At 30.6% G+C, this 11,574-nt stretch overlaps 1 protein-coding gene across 6 annotated transcripts; it reads left to right on the top strand.

The window, feature by feature from the left end:
- Nucleotides 1-223: 223 nt before the first annotated feature.
- On the top strand, nucleotides 224-11,020 carry LOC124423379 (glycerol-3-phosphate dehydrogenase, mitochondrial). 6 transcript variants are annotated; one of them, XM_046961041.1, is made up of 13 exons: nucleotides 224-413; nucleotides 4,006-4,186; nucleotides 6,229-6,382; nucleotides 6,442-6,664; nucleotides 6,766-6,929; nucleotides 6,998-7,110; nucleotides 7,214-7,407; nucleotides 7,484-7,872; nucleotides 8,093-8,343; nucleotides 8,416-8,763; nucleotides 8,864-8,962; nucleotides 9,013-9,114; nucleotides 9,979-11,020. In XM_046961041.1, exons 2-13 carry the CDS (start codon nucleotides 4,100-4,102, stop codon nucleotides 10,111-10,113), a joined length of 2,259 nt encoding a protein of 752 aa, XP_046816997.1. In that variant the 5' UTR covers nucleotides 224-413; nucleotides 4,006-4,099; the 3' UTR covers nucleotides 10,114-11,020. The 6 variants fall into 6 exon arrangements, with proteins under 6 accessions (XP_046816997.1, XP_046816991.1, XP_046816995.1 ...); XM_046961035.1 differs by lacking the exon at nucleotides 8,864-8,962 and having other exon boundaries at nucleotides 225-413; XM_046961039.1 differs by lacking the exon at nucleotides 9,013-9,114 and having other exon boundaries at nucleotides 225-413.
- The last annotated feature ends 554 nt before the right edge of the window (nucleotides 11,021-11,574 follow it).

The raw sequence follows: 11,574 nt of genomic DNA, 5'->3' as shown, positions 1-11,574 counted from the left end.
TAGAAAATAAAAAAAAGGAATATTTTTTAAATATCTTTATACCAAATATAGTCATCATAAAATTCAAATAAACTTTAATCTGTAAGAGATTTATGATTCGTCGATTTATTTTATAATTATTTTTTATAATACTATGAGTCGTCACATTGATAGGTTATACGAAGGACGAGTATTTCATTTTTGAAATATCCGACAGATATCGCTATAGTCATGATAGTTTGAGTCCTCACTTGACTCCCGGGCCGGTTCGTTTATCCGTTTTCCGTAGCCGTCGCGAAACAGTACGTACAGTTCGCTGGACGATGTGGACCATCGCGACTTTCGTCAGTGAATATGTCCTTCGTTAAATCGTAACGATTTTATTAATTTAATTCGACAGTTGTGAACGAAACGTTAAGACGATATATTTCGCAGTGAGTAAATGCCATTCTAAGGAAACTTGCGAATTATCGTATGGAAATATTCTTTATACGAGTAAAGAAGAAAGATAGAAAGAGAGAGAGAGAGAGGCAGAGATTTTAGTGTCTATTTGTAAGAGAGAAAGAGAGAGATAGAGAATGATAGAGAAATAGATATAGCGTGGGAGGTTGTGTGAGAAAGATAGGAGTTTTCTCGTGGCGCGCCTTCTCCGTTCCATGTTCGAATCAATGCGCGCTCCAACCCGGCTTAACCTCTTCAAAGAAAAAATATTTTCCCGAAGACCGTACCCTTTTTGGATTGTTCAAACTTTTTTTGTCTTGTTTACTCTCTTACCCTTGATTAGTTGCACGTGACTTGACCTCTGAATTGCATTTCGCAAATGGGTTCAATGTAGGGTCATACCTAATACTTGTACGGCCTGTCCTGACATTCGAAGGCATTTGGCACGAAAACGATAGTTATTTCGAATACGTGCTTGCAACATCGGCCCTCTCTTCTCTCGAATGGACTTTAAGAGTATATATATATATATATATATATATATATATATATATATATATAATATGTATATATGTATATCTATAATATATATTGTAAATTTTTTGAGTGTATTGTCCGCGCAAGTCCTCATTTTCACAAAGGGGTAAGGTGAGAGAGCTCGGGGTTGAGGTGGTGGCTAGAGCACTTCGAGTGGGGATTCTTAAAAGGCATGCACGCATGCTTCGTGTCTCATTGCATCCTGGTACTTGTCCCAGGTGCGATCTTTCAGTTGGGAAGGGCGATTTGTGAATTTGCCAATGTCATTTACGCCTATCATTAGTACGTTCGTCTCAACGGACTCAATCGTCGAGATAGGGTTACGTAATTACACGTGCTTGAGGGGGCACTATCAAGGTCTTGTCTTCTGGAGGCCATCCTCGACAGTATCGTACCCAAGGATCATTGTTACCTAATTTATCTCTTTCTTCATTTGTGAAAAAAATTTTGTCTTTTTAACGGTCAATTTATCACTTTTGTCTTAATAAATTTCAAATTTAAAAGACATTGATTTGCGTCATCGTAAATATATTATTAAAGATGGCAGAAGAGACGATGAAATCATTGAAAATATAATTATCGCAAAATATTTAATTCATTCGCATGTAATTATCATGAATGAAAAATCTCATTCTCTCTCTCTCTCTCTCTCTCTCTCTCTCTTCCTCTTTTCTTTTCCGTATTTAAAAAAAAAAAAAGAAAAAAAGAAAAAAAAATCGTTGATTTATCTCCAACATGTGAAAATTAATTATTAATTGCCAAACATGTAGATAATAAAGTTACCACAATTTAAATTTGCTTTCACATATCATTAATAAATGCTAAGAAAATGTATGACATAACTCACACATATACGCATATATTTGCTACATTAGCGAATAGGAGTTTCTATACTGCAACAGGTACCAGTAGCAACTAGTTTATACTCAATGCAATTCTCGTGATACATTCGTTTGGCATTACAATGCTTCGAGTGTAATATTCGTGCCAAATTTTTATTATAAGTTCGCAAAATAATGCATTATATCGCTATCTCAACCAACATCTTCTTTTTGAATTCAAGAAACGAATTTATACGAGTCAGATCTTATTGTATTTTCTATCTTTAGACATGTTCAAATAAAAATTACAAAATTTTAATAATACGAAATATTAATAGTTTGTCAATTAATGCGGAGCGTCGATGTAGATTTAATATATATGTGTGTGTGTGTGTGTGTGTGTATGTATATATATATATATATATATTATACATATGTATACATATTACAGAGGACATTGTCTTTTATTTGTCACTTCCTTAACTATATGCAAATTGGAATCGTTACAAAAATTTGCACGTGGTAGACAGCTCGTATATAGATCTAACGTTAAACAACAAAAAGAATTGCATTCCGAAGAAAGATGGGAAGGAAAGGAGATGAAAGGGCAGAGAAAGAAGACCAAGAATTGGGCAAGAGAAAAAAAGGATCAAAAATCGAGTAGATTTATAAATGATTTTAAAAAATCAATCATTCGTTTTTTAAGTTGATTCTTTTTTTTTATTCAGATTGTAAAATTACAAGCTTGAAAAATTGTTGGCACACCCTATATATATTCGAGAGAAGATTTTGGATTATCTTATTTAATTCGTTCATTTAACGTTGTTATCTTTAAGTCGATTTAATCGTAGTTTCACGTATTTGTATTTTTCAAGTAAATAAATGTTAAACTATATAAAGTACATATATACTTGTATATTTTTATACGATACACGTAGATAAGGATTATGATGAATAATCTATTATCGCGCGATTCACGTATTTGAAGAAAAAAGAAAAAAGAAAAGGAAAGAGAGAAACAAGAGACTATTTAACAACTGTGTAAAAAAACAAAGGTATATAATGACGCATAATGATGACACTTGTATGTATATATCTAGTATCAAGTGCAACGTAAAGCGATGAGATACGATCCACGTACGTATGTATCTATTCTATGTTGATTATTCGATACTAAATTGGCACGTGGATCACATGCAATCAACAATTAGAAAAGGTGATACAACAAAAACGATTTCAGTTCGTCGTTGGTTCATCATCTACTCACTGCCAATTTCGATTTTCTCTCCTCTAACGTATTGTACGTCTTTAAGAATCGTAATTTCAATTTTAATTACATAAATCTCCTCGAAAGATAGAAAGAGATAGAATTATTAATTTTTGTTCTTTTTTTTTCTTTTTCTTTTCTTTTTTTTCTCATTACTTTACCCGTGATCTATTGTTATTCGTATTAAATCAATCGCATAAAATTCACTTATCGCAAATTTACTCTAAATCCTTTCTTTCCACTCTATTCTCTTCTTCTTTTTTTTTTCTTCTATCTCTTTTTCTTCGTAATATGAGAGGTTTTTATCGATCCTTATCAGAGACGAGATTTCTCTCTTAGGAGATTAGAAACACATATTTTTCGTGTCAAGAATCATTAGTAAAGCGCTTAATGCCTCGATGCATTTATTAGACGAAATAATTCCATTGCATAATTTTTCCTAATGATATAAATTTTTCTCATGTTAGTAAGCAAACATTCTTCGATAAAGATTAGTCAATCAATCGTAGTATTGCACATTGTACATGGTCAACATACTCCTTTTTATTTTTATTTTTATTTTTATTTTTATTTTTATTTTTATTTTTCCTTTTCTTTTATTCTCTTGTTTATTTGTTCCTTTTTTTTCTTTTTTTAATCCAATGATATGCATTTTACGAGATAATTATTTATCGAGATAATTATATATATGTATATACTACTATTTAATCATAATTAAAAGTTAATGGAAATATTTTATCAAACAAATATAAAGTGGCGTATTCGTAAATAACGTTTCAGCATTAATAATATTATTTCAATTATTTAAATATTAATCACATTATTTATTTTTTATTATTATAATTTCTATTACATATAATTTCTTATAATTATATATAATTTCATTTATTATCTATGCATATAATATCTATTATTTTAACGTTTTCATCTGACGTATCACCTTTACTTTTTTTTTTACAGATTTTTCTTGAAGGATCATCATTTACCGTGGGGCGTGAAAGAGAGAGAGAGAGAGGAGAATAAGAAAGAGAACGAATAATTAAAACAAAAGAAAATGGCATCGTTAAGGCTATTCGTAGCAGGTGCGAGCGCAGTAGGAACTGGCGCTTTAACATCTTATTTATTCTTATCTGATTCAACAGTGAGTATTTAGAAAAGATTCGGTAAAATACAAGAAAAACATAGGGAGAGAGAGAGAGAGAGAGAGAGAGAGAGAGAGAGAGAGAGAGAGAGAGAGAGAGAGAGAGAGAGAGAGAGAGAGAGAGAAAGAAAGAAAGAGAAAAAGAAAAGGAGGGAGGGAAGGGAACAGAGACAGACGTAAAGAGATAAGAAAATCGTCCATATCAAAACGTGTTTCAATCATAACGAATTCAAGGACGTAAACATATTATAATGCGAGTTTTAGATAGCAATGGTCAGTCTATGGTCACGTGGTTATACCAAAAGTTTCACGAGTCTAAAAGAGCATGCCAGGCCAGGATAAATCTTAAGGCCACTGCTACATGACTATTTCTAACACACGGACGGAACAAATATTTTAGAATAGAAATTCCCGAACTATCAGTCCGCTATTTACTTGGTTGATCACGTTAAATATTAAAATATGAGATTAATTTATATATGTTCATTAAATAAAAGTTTTACTCAATGAAAAAAATCGTCAGATAAACAATTCAAAGTCGATTCGAACAACTATTTTTATCTAGCTTTTATAAAGACGCGTGCATGCACATGAACACATGCGTACACAAAACTTCCATTTCCTTTTTAATATATGGATTACAAACGGATGGGACATGAAAAAGGAACGTTTTAGAAAATGACCCATATAAACGTTTGAGAAATATTGCCTTAAAAAATTTTTCCTCGTCATAATGGTGACGTCGTTATCGTAGTGTTTTTTCTTTTTTTTTTTTTTTTTTTTTTCATACTATAAAAAACGAAATTCTTTTATGAAATATTCTCCTGTGATTACGCACATTTAAATTTTTGCTAAAAAAAAGAAAAGAGAGAGAGAGAGAGAGAAGAAAAAATCGATAAAAATGAATTCATTAAAAAGAAACGAAAAACGAGATTTTTCTATCGAAAAATCTTAAGTGAGTATGTGAGGTCACTTTATCGCGATTACTTCTTTGTTTCAAGGTTACTCGTATAGCTCTAACATTCTTATGCTCGCTCACTGCGAGCCCAACGCTTGAATTTAGAATACACACAATATTCAGATATTCGTTTTTTTAATTTGTTCGATATATATTATAAATTTATATTTATAATAATTAAGTATATAAATAAGATAAAATATATGAATATATCTAAGAAAGGATGTGTTATGAACGTGATCAAAGTTCTTATCGATTGAAAATTAACGAAGTGTAAAGGCGTATAAGTTTCCACGAGGTTGATATTATTTTATTTCTCTCTTTCTTTTTTTTTCTTTTTCCATTTGAGGAATAATAACATGTTAATCGATCGATATTTAGTGATACATTGATCTATATCAGAGATCTCTGGAAAAGTCTGGATCGTGTTAAATATTAAAATATCAGATTAGGTTTGCATGTTCATTAGATTTTATTAGAAGTGGGTTACGAAAAATGATCGTTTTCGAAAGTGGATCTTGACACATGAAAGTTTGGAAAAACGTGATCTTTGTACGATTTTTTTTTTTATTTACGTTTACATTATGAGTAGGACACTTAAATCGGAACACCTAAATTTCTCGTGTTATTTATAGTTGGATGAAAAAAGTCCTTAGAGCAAAGTTACATCATTTGAAGAAACACAATTTGACAATGGAAAGAATTTTTTTCTGAAGATCATTTTTTTTTTTTTTTAAACAAGATTTCAAGGTCATCAAATCCGTTCAAACGAAATCCTACGTTTTTTTACATAAATTGATTCTTCGTGTTATTTTGAATAAAAATAAAAAGTATAAAGATACAAGGTAGAAAAATGATTAGTTGATGAAATATTTTCAAAAAATATTTAATGATTCACATAACTGTAATAAGTCATATATTTTTTTGATAAAATAAAAAATGTTAGAGGAGAAAGATAGAAAATTTAAGGTGAACTACATATCCACGATCATATATTTTCTTTTTTTTTCGATTAAAATGTCATTCTGTATATTCACATTATTTATATTATTTACTTATCATCGTTTTATAATGCCTCTACAAGGTATACGCAGAAAAAGACAAAACAAAAACAACGAAAAGACCACTGCCAACTAGAGAGGATCAAGTAAAGACTTTGAAATCTCAAGATTACGACGTTCTTATCATTGGAGGCGGTGCAACTGGTGCAGGATGTGCTCTTGACGCCTGCACAAGAGGTAATATATAAATAAGACATTGTAATGAACAATAATTTTTAATCATACTCTTTATTAAGGTTTAAAAACGGCGTTGGTGGAAGCGGACGACTTTGCATCCGGCACTTCCTCCAGGAGCACGAAATTAATTCACGGGGGTGTGCGTTATTTGCAAAAGGCTATAATGCAAATAGACATAGAACAATATAAAATGGTTAAAGAGGCTTTGCATGAGCGTGCATCAATGTTATATAGCGCACCTCATCTCGCTCATCCTTTACCTATTATGTTACCTGTTTATACGTACGTACGATTCTAACGATCCTCTTATTAGTTATTTTTATAAAACATCCAAAGCGCCCTTCTCCCGTTGTTAATTTTATTCTCTCGTATTTCCTCGATAGATGGTGGCAAATTCCCTATTACTGGTTTGGTATAAAAATGTATGACCTAGTGGCAGGTAGTAAAACCGTTAAATCCTCTTATTACTTAAGCAAATCGAACGCTCTCGAACTCTTCCCTATGTTAAAGGGAGATAAACTCACAGGAGCTATCGTTTATTACGATGGTAAGATCGAATAAATTTTTTCTCCTTATTTTTAATATGTTCGTTATATATAATATATTATTTCTTAGGTCAACAAGACGACGCTAGGATGAACTTAGCGGTAGCTTTAACAGCTTCCAGACATGGTGCAACAGTCGTTAATCACGTAAAAGTGATTAATCTGTTAAAAGGTCTCGACAAGGTACGTATCAAGAAAATAGTTTTTCAAGTATTAGGAAATTAAATTTAATAATGATTGATGTACTTTTTTGATGAAATTGACAATTTTTTTATGGCACGTACAGGATGGTCAAAGGGTACTTACAGGAGCTCGTTTAAAGGATGAACTCACAGGAGAAGAGTGGGACGTAAAAGCGAAAGCTATAATAAATGCTACAGGACCTTTCACGGATTATATTAGGAAGATGGATGATCAAAACGTAAAAGAGATTTGCGCTCCTTCGTCTGGAGTTCATATTGTATTGCCAGGGTACTATAGGTATGTTAGTATACAAAAATGCGTTTCTAAAGGACAATTCATAAAACATCATAAACGAATTTAAACAATTCTTTAGTCCCGACCAGATGGGTCTCCTTGACCCAGCAACTAGCGATGGACGTGTTATTTTCTTCTTGCCTTGGCAAAAGCAAACAATAGCAGGTACGACTGACCTACCCTGCCAGGTAACGCACAACCCGCGACCAACCGAAGACGAAATTATGTTCATTTTACAAGAAGTTAAGAACTACCTCAATCCTGACGTTGAAGTCCGCCGTGGTGATGTCTTATCTGCCTGGAGCGGTATTAGGCCATTGGTTTCAGACCCGAACAAACCGAATACACAATCGTTAGCTAGAAATCATATAGTACATGTTAGTTCATCGAAACTTGTTACAATAGCCGGTGGCAAATGGACAACATATCGTGCCATGGCTCAAGAAACCATTGATGCAGCCATCAGAGGTATTTTTAATAAAGCTCTTATTATCTGAATATATGAGTACTTGAATATTATATAATAGATGTTTCAAGATTCAGATATCCATAAATTTGAGCAATGGAAAAGTTCTGAATTTTTTTGAATAATAATATTTTAAACAATGCCTTAAAGATATACGTCAATGAATAATGCACTTTATATAAAAAATAATTGTATTAATTAAATAATATATCTTATATACAGCTTGCGATTTAAAACCTGAAAGAGGATGTCAAACTGACGGATTTCTCTTAGAAGGCGCCCATGGTTGGACACCAACGATGTATATTAGATTAGTACAAGATTTTGGTTTAGAATGTGAAACTGCACAACACCTTGCCAAAAGTTATGGAGATCGTGCATTTGCAGTTGCAAAAATGGCGTCCCTTACTGGTAAGCGTTGGCCCATTATTGGCAAGAAACTTCATCCAGAATTTCCGTATATTGATGCCGAGGTAAAATTAATTTCCTTATTTACAAGCTGAATTAAATATTGCTAGAGAATAATATGCATCTTTATACTTTAGATTCGTTACGGCGTACGCGAATATGCGCGAACTGCAATCGATATGATCGCTCGACGACTCAGACTCGCCTTTCTTAATGTACAAGCCGCTCAAGAAGCTCTTCCAGGCATTATAGATATAATGGCCGAGGAGCTTCATTGGTCAGCCGAAGAGAAGAAGAAACAGCAACGTGAGGCTAGTGAATTTCTTGCGAATGAAATGGGACAAATGGTGAACCGTGCTTCCAGGGATAAAATACCCATTAATCTTACGAAAGACGAAATACAACTTTATATCAAACGCTTTGGTATTATCGATAAAGACAACAAAGGATATGTGTCAATTAATGACATCAGGAGAGGACTCAAGGTTTGCCTTTATAAAATGATCTCTCTTTTATTATTCTTAACATTATTTTGTATTACTTATGTTACTTTATTTTATACTTTATTCGATCGTTAATATCTAGGCACTTGGTATTACGTTAAAAGAAGAAGAGATGCATACTTTACTCAATGAAATTGACCTCAGCTATAATGGCCAACTGGAGTTACAAGATTATTTACAGGTAAACTATAAAACATATTTATAATATAGATATTTTTTTACTATTCACAGCTCTTTGGTGACAAGGAAGTACCAGGTGAAGAACTTCACGAAATACTCCGCGAAATCGACACTAATATGAACGGTCAAGTCGAATTGGATGAGTACCTTCAGGTTTGTGAATATGCGCAGGTTGCCAAATAGTTTTGCTGCTCTGAATATATTGTTTGTTATCTTTACTTTGCAAGATATAAAATTATTTTTTGTTTGTTTTCTAATCTCTTCAGTTTTACAATATCAACTGCGAATCTATGAATGTTTGCCAATTGACAAGTGATGTGCAAAAATTTACTGATTCCAAATACTATTTTAATAATATGCTTGTTTTTTTATCTCACACTCTGATATATATATAAACTATAATATAGTACTAAATATACTCATTCGAATGTGTTGCACTATTGCTATGATGACGCGTCCATATGCAGCCTGGTAACGATTCTCTGCTAATTATTATTAAAAAGCAAATTGACATATCAATTATAACAAACTTGTATAAATTTTTCTTTTTTCTTATATTTTGCTATCATTTTTTGCATGAGTTTGTATTTATATATTTTTGTTACTATTATATGAGTTAGTGAAAATAATTATTTTAGTTTAATTATTTTAAGGAATTAAATATTTTCAATGAAAGATTGTTTCATTTCTTTTTTTTTATAAAATTGAAATCATATATTTTCAGTGACTCATTTGTATTACTTTTATAAATGAATTACTTAATAACAAAATCTATACTTATTTTTCAGAAGTAACTCATTTATACAAAGTGAGATATTTATCAATGATTAATACTAATATTATATTTTCATTTTAATTTTATTAGATAAAATTTTATAATTTGTTTTATTTTTTCTGTAATTTATTTTTGTATTTTTATATTTTATTTTATTTTAATTAATATTGCATAAGTTCACAGCGACTACTTTATATAAAAGTTTTAATAAAAATTGTAATTGTAATATTTTTTACACACAGATGATGTCAGCTATAAAATCTGGACATGTGGCATATTCTCGCTTTGCACGAATGGCAGAGATGGAACAAGAACAACATGAAAAAGAAATGTTGAAGAAACAAATTAGCGTTGAAAGATCCGGTGGAGGACTGTGAGGGAATTTCTGTAGAACAGAAATACACTATCTTCTTCTATTTCCGTATAGCACATGCAACGATTGCAATAAACTGTTTATTATAGTATGTTACAAAACTCGAGGATGCATACTTGAGAAAAACCATTGCAAATACTTTTAATGATTTTGATAATCTGCAGTTTGAACTTGCTTCAAGTTCAGAAATTTTAAGATTTGTTATATTGCACTTAACAGCAAGAATATATTGCTGTATATATGTAAAATATATGGAATATGGAAAGTTAAATGTGAAATGATAATAAGCTTAATGTACATAGGAAGATTGTAAGAATATGCAAAATACCATAAAAGTATGGTTACTGCTCTGAAAGATTTTATAATAATATAACTATTGGATAGTTCTACTGCAGTTCATTATAACATAAAATACACAAAACGATAAGAGTTTTTTTTAAGTAATTCATGTACTTGTTATGATTCTTATAAAGACATAAATACATTAAATATACATTTCATTAAGTCACTCATATCATTATAAAAAAAAGAAAAACATTGCATATAATAATCAATAGAAACCTCGAGTATATTTTAGCAAAATTATATTATGTATTAGAATTCAAATGAGATCGCTTTTGTTTATAAATTGTTAGCAAGGAATATCAAACATACGGTGTATGAATTACAAAATGAATGAGAAATATCTATTTATTAAGAAACTTATAAATGTTAATATGTCACACAAAGATATTAGAAATGAGTTTCATGGAAAGTATTTATTATTTCATGCTATTATCGTTATCATCGAATTAATAAACAGCACTTCCAAACACCACTTGCAGGTATCACTTCTTTCAGTCAAAATGATTACACTGTAACTTAAAACTATTGTGAAATAAGATTAATGATTGTTTTCATTATGAAAAGAACTATGCATTATTTATTTATTTAATTAATTATTTATTTATATCTATTTATGATGTAAATACATAGATGTTTACTATGTACTTATGTTTTAACAAAAAAATGTTAATCGATTATGACTATAATAAAAATGGTATACATATATTATATTATATTTTATTATGAAAAGCACATAGAAATGATTTCTAACTTGGTACATATATATACATATATATATGTATTATATACACCCACACACACATACGTACATATATATATATACATTCACATATATACGGATATGTGTGTATATATAAAGAAGAGTCTATGATCAGAAAGATACAATTATTTATTGATTTTTTTTATTCTAAATATATTTAGATTTAACAGTACACTAATATACTTAACAAAGAATAAAAATAAAAAAAGAAATAAAATAAATACATATATTGGTCCTGTGCGTAAAGTATTAGACTAACAACAGATGATATTTCGAAATTTAAAGGTAGGAGGTAAATAATGCACTGTATAATAAAAGGCTAAGGTCTTCGTCCATAAACTGAAGGTATCCGACGAAAGG

This window comes from Vespa crabro, chromosome 4 (assembly GCF_910589235.1).
Source record: "Vespa crabro chromosome 4, iyVesCrab1.2, whole genome shotgun sequence".
NCBI lineage: Eukaryota > Metazoa > Arthropoda > Insecta > Hymenoptera > Vespidae > Vespa > Vespa crabro.
This window is presented reverse-complemented; position numbering and strand designations above follow the sequence as displayed.

Coding starts and splice junctions, on each gene's coding strand:
- LOC124423379 (XM_046961041.1), top strand. CDS start 4,100: ATGGCATCGTTAAGGCTATTCGTAGCAGGTGCGAGCGCAGTAGGAACT. Junction 6,383..6,441: donor TCTTGACGCCTGCACAAGAG/GTAATATATAAA, acceptor CTCTTTATTAAG/GTTTAAAAACGGCGTTGGTG. Junction 6,665..6,765: donor ATTATGTTACCTGTTTATAC/GTACGTACGATT, acceptor TTTCCTCGATAG/ATGGTGGCAAATTCCCTATT.